Source organism: Vitis vinifera, chromosome 10 (genome assembly GCF_030704535.1).
Source record: "Vitis vinifera cultivar Pinot Noir 40024 chromosome 10, ASM3070453v1".
Lineage (NCBI taxonomy): Eukaryota > Viridiplantae > Streptophyta > Magnoliopsida > Vitales > Vitaceae > Vitis > Vitis vinifera.
Genome location: NC_081814.1, coordinates 2,465,316 through 2,475,801, shown reverse-complemented (window position 1 = coordinate 2,475,801; position 10,486 = coordinate 2,465,316). Strand labels below are relative to the sequence as shown.

The window sequence follows — 10,486 nt, the reverse complement described above, 5'->3', positions numbered from 1 at the left end:
TCTTCCAATAACTTACATTTTTCATTCGTAATTCTATTAATTTATACTAAGAAGGCATTTGGCAAATCAATTTATTCACTTAATATGATTTAATAACTTAATTTAAGTTATTAAATAGATTAAACATGTGTGGTAAAACAATTTAGTATTACGACTTAAAATTATTTTTAATTTTACGTAATAAATAAAAATAATTAACTTATTTTTAATTTCAATTCTCTTTTACTTTATTTATTCATATTAGTGAGAATATATTTTAAAATTGTGATTCCACATTTATGACTCATTTTTCATAATAAATATTTTTTTATAATAATCTCATGTATCTATAATACTTTAAATATAGATGTTATATAAATAATTTAATTATTTAAAATTAATAAAAATAAATATGGGTTAAATTTAATGAGATAATATTAATTAAAATTGAGTGTGAATTTAATGATTTAATATAAATTTTAAGTTAATGTTATCAAACAATTTTAATACTTAAAGTAAAAAATAATTCATTAAAATTAATTTGTGTCATTCAAATTTCAAATTCCATATAAGAGTTAAAATTTTAAAGAGAAAAAAATAAACGTTGCTAAAACATTTGAAGTCTTTTAAGTGGAAAACGTCACGGATGGTGCATCACCAGGCCAGCCCAATAGTTGGTTGGACGGAAACCAACATTGTTCTGGGCTGGGATAGCCAGCAGAACAACGCAGGCCTAGCCCACCATTTGACCTCGGACCCTCTTAAAAGATCCAACAGTGGGGAAATTTTCTCAAAGAGAGGGAAAAAGGTGGAAGAAAGAGAAAAAATAAAGAAAGAAAAGGAGAAGAAAGGAGAAAGAAGGGTTTTAGCAGCTCACTGTTCAACTGGTATGGGAATTCTCTCCTTTTTCAAATCAAAACCCAGTTTTCTCAAGCACCCTCAAGTTCATTTCCACATTTTTTGCTTATTTATTTCGTTTAATTCACTGTTTTTGGTTCATTTTTGTTCATTTACCAACCACACTGGTACACTTTTGGGAAACGAATCAAGCAAAATTGAGCCTTTTTTCAATCCATTCTGTGTATCATATTGGCATGAGTGAACCATTTTAGTGTTTCTTTGTGTTTGTATGTATGTGTGTGTGTTTGGTGGTTTGCAGTTTTAGGAGACAAATCAAAAGGAAGATTGAGTGTTTTTTTCTCAATATATTTTGTGGGTCATCTTAGCATGAATTGCCCATTTCTGTGCTTCTTTGTGTTTTTATCTCAATGATTTTGATCGACCTTGATTGGGTTTACAGTTCTACAGTAGTTCAATCAAGTGAGCATTATGAATTCTGCAGCGTCGAAAAGCATATGGTATAGGAGGCAGCAATGCCCATGTGGGGATTGGAAATGTTATATTACACATGAGGGAGATGTGGAGGAGCCGTCCATGACTTCTCAATTGGCGAAGTATAATACCATGTCAACTGAAGCTATGGTTGCCCCTTATGTAGGGATGGTGTTTAAGAGTGATGAGGATGCTTTTGAATATTACGGAAATTTTGCCCGAAAGAATGGGTTCTCAATAAGGAAAGAGCGGTCTAGGCTGAGCCCACAGTTGGGTGTTTATAAGCGCGACTTTGTTTGCTATCGTTCAGGTTTTGCGCCTGCAAGAAAAAAGCCCACTGGGGAGCACCATAGGGATAGGAAGTCAGTTAGGTGTGGGTGTGATGCAAAAATGTATTTGTCAAAGGAGGTTGTTGATGGGGTTTCCCAATGGTTTGTCGTGCAATTCAGTAATGTGCATAACCATGAACTGTTGGAAGATGACCAAGTGCGTCTCCTTCCTGCATACCGAAAAATTCATGAGGTGGATCAAGAGCGGATTCTGTTGCTTTCTAAAGCTGGGTTTCCTACACATCGTATAGTAAAGGTGCTGGAGATGGAAAAAGGAATTCAAGGTGGACAGTTGCCCTTTTTGGAGAGGGATGTAAGGAATTTTATTCAAAACCGTAAGAGAGTTGTGCAAGAAAATGATGCTTTACTCTCTGAAAAAAGAGAAAATGATACCACAGAACTTCTTGAAGCATGCAAGGCTACTAAAGAGGCAGATGAAAACTTTGTTTATGATTTTACTGTGGATGAGAGCGATAAGGTGGAGAACATTGCATGGTCATATGGGGAGTCTGTTCATGCATACAATGTATTCAGTGACGTAGTTTATTTTGACACTACTTACCGTTCGATCACATATGGTATGCTTTTTGGAGCATGGTTTGGTATCGACAACCATGGCAAAACCGTTTTCTTTGGTTGTGTTCTGTTGCAGGACGAAACACACCGTTCCTTTGCATGGGCATTGCAGGTTTGTTATGGAAATCCTCTATAGTCATTTTATATGTGCCCTTTTGTTTGATTTACTCGTTCCTACCCCATATTATGATGTTTAATTTTTTTGGTGCAGACTTTTGTCCAATTTATGAAAGGAAGACCCCCACAGGCAATTATAACTGATCTTGATCCAGGGCTTAGAGATGCTATAAGAAGTGAATTACCAACTACTAAACATGTTATTTCTGTATGGAATATCCTGGCCAAATTATCCAGTTGGTTCTCTCTTCCTCTTGGATTACAATATGCAGAATTTAAATCTGAGTTTGAGGCATTATATTGTCTGGAGGTTCCAGATGAGTTTGACTTGCGTTGGAATCAGATGGTGTCTAGGTTTGGGCTTAGTTCAGACAAACACATTGCTTTACTCTTTTCTTTGCGGGCATCTTGGGCATTAGCCTTCATAAGAGGATATTTTCTGGCTCGAATGACAACAGAACTGTATGCAAAGTCAGTAGATTCATTCTTGAAAGGAATCTTCAATGCTCAAACATGTCTGCGCAGCTTTTTCGAGCAGGTTTATGAGAAAATTAATCCTTTTAGCTCTTCCATTGATATTTGATTTTTTTTTTATTGCTTATTTTTTCTTGGAACTCCTGCAGGTAGGTATTTCTTCCAATTTCCAAAATCACGAATTTGAAGAGATGCAATATGTGCATAGTAAAACATGCATTCCCATTGAAGAGAATGCACGAAGTACTCTTACTCCTTTTGCTTTCAGAGCATTACAACATGAGTTGGTGCTGGCTATGCAATATGCTGCATCTGAAATGTCTACTGGATCCTATATTGTCCGCCACTTCAGTAAGATGGAAGGAGAGCGCCTTGTAATATGGATCCCTGAAGAGGAACAAATTCACTGTTCCTGTAAGGAGTTTGAATTTTCAGGAATTTTATGCAGGCATGCCCTTCGTATACTTGTCATGAAGAACTATTTTCAACTTCCTGAAAAATATTTTCCTAGCAGATGGCGACGAGAAAGCACACTAATTCCTTATGATGATCGAAATACTCAAAATGGTGATGATGAATGGTTTCAAGAATTCCATTCCTTGACTGCAACTCTATTTAATGAATCATCAATGACAAAGGAGCGTTCTGATCATGTTCGTAGAGAACTTACAAAAGAAATTACAAGGCTCCTTAATGAGGTTAGAGGTATGCCACCTAGTGAAGAAGTTATGGATTCAACGCTTTCACCCACTAGTTGATACTGGAATTGTGAGTGCTGCCTATTCTAGCATATGTAATCACAGGGACCTTGTGTCTATCAGAAACGAGGACAGCTGAAAAAGACATGAAAAAAAGGGTGTTGAAAGGCCAGATGGGTTACACATTCTCTTGTCTTCTTGCAAGCAGAACAGATGTTTCTTTGAGAAATTGGGCTACTGAAAAGTAGGTATTGGATTACTGATTTCTGTACACTCACCAACAAGTAGCTGGAGTTTCCTGGATCAATGATTTGGAAGGCTGCAAAATATACAGAAGGCAATGTGAACTTATTTAAGGTGGTGTCCTGTGCAAATTTTCATAAAAGGACCTTTTTTTTTTAATAAGAAAGAGGAGAAATTTTTGCTTTTATATGCTTTTGGCTATTTTTCCCCTTAACTTGAAAGAGTTGCTTTCCATAAGAGCTTGCTTTATTTCAGAACATGTAAGATGTAAAGGTGTCTGGCTTTAGACTTAATGTTTCTTAGATACTTCATTTCTACCTTTTTATGGAGTTTACTAATTTTGATTCATGCAAAATAAATTAAAGTAGGGATTTGGGATAGTTAACAACTTTATGTTCTTTTTCGTGGGCTAAAAAGGAAAAAATGGAAGTGAAAAAAGAATGTTAATATAGTGGTGCTTTTTATAAAGCGCAATTCATTAATCACTTGAAGAATTTGAGTGCAAGGTTCACGTTTGAAGTTTTGGGCCTTTAAAAATGAACTGTTGGGATTGCATCAGCTTTCTTATGAAACTGCTTGATGCTTATGAAGTAAATCTTGTGAATAGCCTTTCTGTGAATTCAATTTGTGAAGTGTTAAAGTTTGCGGCTCTTTATTTTTACATAGCTGATGCTTGGCCTTATATAAACACGCATCACAAATTTGTTCCTTTAGAAAAATATTTAAATGTAGTTCAGACTTGATTTCCATGTCTTACATGTCAAAATCTTTTATGTTGATCTTCTATAATTTTTGTTTTCTTATTGCCAGATAATCTGCTACTTTCCGGTATTAGTATGGGTCTCATTCTCATTTTTTGCCCATGTACTGCTCTTGGTCTTTGCATACATCTGTGTGCATGGGTTGCCCCTTTTGGCACTTATTGTATAATATTTGCTTATCAAAAAAGGCTTTTTTCCTGTGCACATTCATTTTAGATTTTCTTTAACTAAGCCCTAGATGGTAAACCTCAAACTTCACTGGTCTTGTTCATTTTGGATCTTCTCATTGTCATTTTTTGCCCATGTACTGCTCTTGGTCTTTGCATACATCTGTGTGCATGGGTTGCCCCTTTTGGCACTTATTGTATAATATTTGCTTATCAAAAAAGGCTTTTTTCCTGTGCACATTCATTTTAGATTTTCTTTAACTAAGCCCTAGATGGTAAACCTCAAACTTCACTGGTCTTGTTCATTTTGGATCTTCTCATTGTCATTTTTTGCCCATGTACTGCTCTTGGTCTTTGCATACATCTGTGCACACAGGTTGCCCCTTTTGGCACTTATTGTATAATATTTGCCTAACAACAAAGGTTTTTGGCCTGTGCGCTGCTGTTTTTTTTTTGGCACAATAAGTTGATGATGCTGTTGAAATGGTTGTGGAGGGATGGTGTCTTAATGAATGTGAAACATGTTCATTTTAGATCTTCATTAACAAAAACCTAGATGGTAAACCTCAAACTTCACTGGTTGGACTTTTATATGAGGTGGTTGATTACTTGATGATGTTGTAAACTATTTGGAATGTGATCAGCATATGTTATTTATATCTGTATTAAAAAATCTAGACCATTTTCCTTTTCTGCTCTAGGAGGATCTCATGTAGAAATTTTCTTTATTTTTTTCCCTGTTTCCACTGCAACAGGAACAATCATGGACATCAAAGGTCAACTTTTTTATCCATACAATGTCTGTATCATGACTTTTTGTTTCCTAAGAAAACAATTTAGTGGTTCAACTATGAATTAGTAGAAAACCACATGGAAATGGTATATTTCCTTAAATATAGCATTATTTGAGCCTGCATGTTCATTTAAAATAAATTCATAAGGGAAATTACTGAAATGGTAATAAAGTAGAAATTTTGACTTATTTTGAGTATTAGCACAACCTTGTAATATCAGTCTCTAAGCATCTAGCTTTATTTACAAATAATTTATCTGTTTCTGTTATATGTTATATTTTGTTGGATATGCTAGTTCTGATTTTTTGCCCCTGGTCTTGATTTGGATGTCATGTAACAAACCCTTATAGTTTATGATGATTTCATTAGTTACAATATGCAGAATCCATGCTAGTAGGGAAGTAATGTTACAGTTATGTCTGGACTTTGAACATAGTTAATCATAATGCTATTCTGTGAGATCCTCCAGGTTGCTACAGGGAGGTGAATTGCCACTGAGAGGTGAAATTGTTCATCCTTTGTCAAAATAATAAAAATAAATTCTGGGGTTGAATTTCTCAGATGCAGACTTTACATTTGCTTTTGACTTTTTGTGCAACAAGTTCTTTTTTCTCTTTACTTTTTCCTTTTTGGCAACTCTTGTTATAGTAATGAAATCATCCCATTCTTGGAAAAAAAACCAGTTCTCTCTATGTAATTAACTTGATCTGAGAGAGAGTGAATTTTCTTGTTAATCAAAGAAAAAAGAATTGTCATAAAAAAAGACAGTTTAAGTTGAACTTTTACATCTGATGTATTGACTTACCAACCATGTACTGATAGTCCTTGATCCCAGGATGGTGTGCCTGAATTCTTTGTCATATAGGTTTCCTATTTATATGCTGTGGCCCATGGAGGTGAACAACCAGTATAGCTGTACATCCTTTGGTGTGGCCAAATGTTGAGCTTTCTCGGTGGCAAGAACTTTATCCTTTTCTAATTGTTGCCATTACATTTTTATCTATTCCTCACTGTTGGTACAGGATCTTGACAAGTTGAGTTGATCTCTTTATTGTGTCCAAATGTTCTCCATGGAGAAATCTCCACTATCTTGGGCACCCAATTAAATTCTATGCATTTGCAGCCTTGCACAGAGGTCTAGTGTTTAACTGTTCAGTAGTTTGGGTATGCAAGAATCAGAAATCGGATAATTCTGCCATGTTTAACTCAGTTTTCCATTTGGTCGGTTTTCACTCAATATTAATGAAGCTCTGCTGTATTCAAGAGCCCTCAAGTTGGCTGTTCTGGGCCATTTTTGCATTCCTCATTTGGACATCAGAAAGGTAGCATAGTTGTTCTGATTTGTAATTCTTTTTACTATCACAATCTGTTTTCCTTCCATGGAAGACTGCTTTTTGTGAGTGAATGCTCCCTGCAATAATTATTAACTTTTGCTAGTGACTGTTTTGTCTCCACATGTAGACCGATGGAACTGATTTCTTCAAGTTGTGGTGCTCTATTAATTCCTCCCAATCTGGGGTCCTTCTAGACTTCTCCATAACTGATGTGCGGTAGCAGGTAAGAATTTGACATGATTCAATTATTTTGTATCTTCATTAAGAAGAGGGTCCCCCTCGAAGAGAGACCCCATCAGTGAGATATACTTCAATACAAAGAAAGTGGAATGAAAAAGAAAGCTGCTCTCTTCTCACCACATAAGGTTTAAGAACCCCATAGAATGGTTGGTTTTCATACTGTACAATGTAGTAATGACAAAAGGGCAAGCTTGTTCTGCCCTAAAAAGATGAGTTATTGTCCCCAAAAATATCAACCTCATGACCTAAACTCAATCATGCACTCAATTTATAGTTTTGGGGAATGTAGTCACAAAACTTTTTACTAAAAACTGTATGTTATTATATTTTATCAGCTCAATCACTGGGGATGGGCCTGAGGTCACATCTGAGTCCAACCATGGGCAGGAATGTGTGGTGGGGATCTTTGGCTGTAACGAAATTCAAGGACTTGGACAGATATCTCAGGGCATTGATGTTCTTTATTTGTCCAAAATAATGGGGGTACATCAAATTGAGATAAGTCTTGAAACAGTGATTAAGAGTCTTCTTTTTTCCCTTGGGAATGTGAACTTGGGTTTCTTTTCTACAATCTAATGGGTTCTTATCTTTGTGGTTCTTCAGAATCATTCGAGTAATCAAAGTCCCATCAAAACTAAAAGTAGTTCTTGTTTCCCATGAAATTCTTCCTTTACAGGTTTTTCTTTTTAATGTTTTCCCCAGGAAATCTTTGTTCAGAAGATCTGAGAGGCATTAGTGCAGTAGTGCAGTAGTGCAGTGTGACACCATCATATTCTTTTTATGGCTTATAAAGTTTCTCAACTTAGTAACAAGTTATAATGCAAAAGGAAGTTCATCCAAATCACGACAAAAAACAGTTATGAGAGTCACTCTCTCCTCTTCTTTTCATGGTTCTTTTTTTTACCCCATCTACTGGGATTCGATTTCTGGAACCTCCCACATCCCAATCCAACCCTCTGCTGCTTGAGCCAGGCCTGAGGGCCTCTTACGAGAGTCACTTTCTTACTTTATTTGAATTATAAATGCAAGATGAATTTTGGTTAAATTACTGCAAAGCGACCATATAAATATTGACTTTTTTCACCCCCCACAAAAAAAAAAAAAAAAAGAGAGAGAGAGATGGGAAAATGACAGGTTAATGCAAATCCATGTAGAAGGAAAATGTCTTCCCTGTCATCATGGAGGCTGATAATGATTCTAAGAAAGTGTTGTTGACTTTGTTTGGCATCTATAGTTATTATAACTTTTATGTATTATAGTTTGATACTAGCAAGATCACATATTATAAATGAGTTGTCCATGTCGCTTTTTCCCTTCTAGTATTCTCTACAACCTACCAGAGAACTGCACTTTAGTTTGTTCTTACTGTTTTAGCAATTAGCTTGGACCTGGAACCTAATCTCTGCTTGAATCAAACATGATCTCTGCTTGGTTTCATGGTATTAAAATTAGCTGAACTTGGCTCTTACAAGATATGAAAACTTTCAATTGAGAAGGGAAGAAGGATCCATGTACACATGAAAACTAGAGCACAGGAACAACTGAAAAGTTCAAACATGAGAGGTCTTAGATGACTAGAGCATGTTGTATTTTACTTTCTAATGTAAATTACACAGTGATGAGCTGACTTTGGGCTTCAACCCTGAGTTCTTCCTTCATTCTCCTTATAAAGTCTTCAATTTTCTTGTTCAGTTCCTCTGTGCTGGTGAGCTCTTCGTTCTCTTTCATTTCTTCCTCCTCTTCTGCTGCTTCGGGAATCAAACACTCAGTTTCTTCTTCTCCTTCTCCATCTTCTACAATTAAAGCTTGACTCTCTCTTTCTTGTTCTTCCATATAGAAAGGCTCATTTTCTTGCTGTTGATCTTGGTCTTCTTCAACTACAAGAGCATCATGCCCTAGAGACCCAACAGTACCTTCCACAGTTGCTCCCTTATCTACAACCAAAGGTTTCATATCAGATAATTGAGATGCTGAGCTGCCATCATCCTCAGTCCTCTTCAAGAACTCAGCATTGATACCATACCCAGGTGGAGCAGAACTGCCAAAACCCGAGTAACCCGCAAGAAAAGCAACAATCCCATTACAAATGAGGAACATGTACTTCCTTTCAAAGGTGTGGGTGATAAGGGAAAAAAGAAATGTGGAGTAATACAGGTTGAAGGAATGGAGAAAGCAAGAGAAACCTGAGGAGTAGGATAGGAGGAGAGAAAATAGAGAGACTGAGAAGGCAAGCAGCACAGACCTCCTAAGGAAATGCTGCTTGTTGAACTTGGCAACAGTATGGAGCTTGTGATCTTCACTCTGACCCATCAGTGTTGGAATCTCTTTTGTGTATTAAAGGAGAAAATGAGCTTGAAAGGTGTGTATGTGTATGGGACTGGTGACCCGTGTTGCTAGGTTGGTGTAAGGAATAAACATGGTGGGGTTGAAAGGGTTCTCTTCCTTTTTATTGTTTTAATGAATTTACTGAAATGCCCTTGGGACTGCATTTAAAAGGAGGGTCTAGAATGGAACTTCCCAACTAATAGACGGTGGAAGACTCCAGTCGGCAATTGCCCTCAAAAAGAAGGGTATCTGAAAGCATATATCCAACACAGAGAATGGTAGGTCCAGGGAGAAAAGAGGTTGTTTGAAGGTTCTAGCTATGACCATGGTGCTGCATCTGCAATATTGGTTAAAATAGAAAATTGCTTGGCTTCTTGCTATATTCACTGTAAAGGTTGGATCCAACAGTAAATGACAGTGCCCCCCCCTCCTCTCTCTCATAAATAAAGGAGATTCAAGAACAAGTAAATGAAATCAACGTAAATAAAATCTTAGTAAGTTACAAGCAGGCTAGTTTTGATTGATAATCACTTCACCGCATGGCTTGGAGAAGGTAATTTTTCATACCATAGAATGATCTAAAAGAACCCACATAAAATACATGGAACATTACCATTTATGTGTAATCCTGCTTCTTCTTGGATGCCAATCGACCAAATACAACAAACATGGACATGGAACATCATACAATACATTTAACATCTAATTTACACAAGCCTCCCCATTTTGAACCCGAAAATATATGCATGGCCATGATATATTTCGAAGAAGAGGAATGGTTTGATGATCAAACTTGATCAGGCCATAAGAATGCCCCCATTGCATATGCCCTTTTCTCCTCGAGGGTACCCTTAAAAGTCAGCCCATACTCCCTTAGGAGCATGTCCACCTTCCACTCCTCCATCTTCCCATAGTCTGCCTTAGTGTACCTAGGGTAATGAAGAGGCATCTGGAACCCTGAAATACACTTCTCCACCACATCATCACCATCCTTTAGGCACTTCGGGCTCTTCCCAACCCCATCTGGGTGCCCCATCATCTTACCACTCTGCATCTTAGTGCCCTTTGGGTACCACAAGATATGTGTAAATGCAGACTGAAGAAGCCATGAAGCCAT

General features: G+C 36.7%; 3 protein-coding genes across 3 annotated transcripts; 1 reads left to right on the top strand and 2 right to left on the bottom strand.

Moving 5' to 3' along the window:
* Positions 1 to 771: 771 nt before the first annotated feature.
* LOC100242494 (putative protein FAR1-RELATED SEQUENCE 10) lies at positions 772 to 4,067 on the top strand. Its single transcript, XM_010647960.3, has 4 exons — positions 772 to 866; positions 1,280 to 2,328; positions 2,428 to 2,871; positions 2,957 to 4,067. The coding sequence occupies exons 2-4, from the start codon at positions 1,309 to 1,311 to the stop codon at positions 3,563 to 3,565; spliced, it is 2,073 nt and encodes a 690-aa protein (XP_010646262.1). The 5' UTR covers positions 772 to 866; positions 1,280 to 1,308; the 3' UTR covers positions 3,566 to 4,067.
* Positions 4,068 to 8,472: 4,405 nt separating this feature from the next.
* Positions 8,473 to 9,884, bottom strand: LOC104878147 (uncharacterized). The gene has a single exon (XM_010647959.3). The coding sequence runs from the start codon at positions 9,352 to 9,354 to the stop codon at positions 8,653 to 8,655; it is 702 nt and encodes a 233-aa protein (XP_010646261.2). The 5' UTR covers positions 9,355 to 9,884; the 3' UTR covers positions 8,473 to 8,652.
* Positions 9,826 to 10,486, bottom strand: LOC132254446 (uncharacterized). Its single transcript, XM_059740103.1, has one exon. It carries the CDS (start codon positions 10,484 to 10,486, stop codon positions 10,157 to 10,159), a length of 330 nt encoding a protein of 109 aa, XP_059596086.1. The 3' UTR covers positions 9,826 to 10,156.

Coding starts and splice junctions, on each gene's coding strand:
- LOC100242494 (XM_010647960.3), top strand. CDS start 1,309: ATGAATTCTGCAGCGTCGAAAAGCATATGGTATAGGAGGCAGCAATGC. Junction 2,329..2,427: donor CCTTTGCATGGGCATTGCAG/GTTTGTTATGGA, acceptor TTTTTGGTGCAG/ACTTTTGTCCAATTTATGAA. Junction 2,872..2,956: donor TGCGCAGCTTTTTCGAGCAG/GTTTATGAGAAA, acceptor GAACTCCTGCAG/GTAGGTATTTCTTCCAATTT.
- LOC104878147 (XM_010647959.3), bottom strand. CDS start 9,354: ATGGGTCAGAGTGAAGATCACAAGCTCCATACTGTTGCCAAGTTCAAC.
- LOC132254446 (XM_059740103.1), bottom strand. CDS start 10,486: ATGGCTTCATGGCTTCTTCAGTCTGCATTTACACATATCTTGTGGTAC.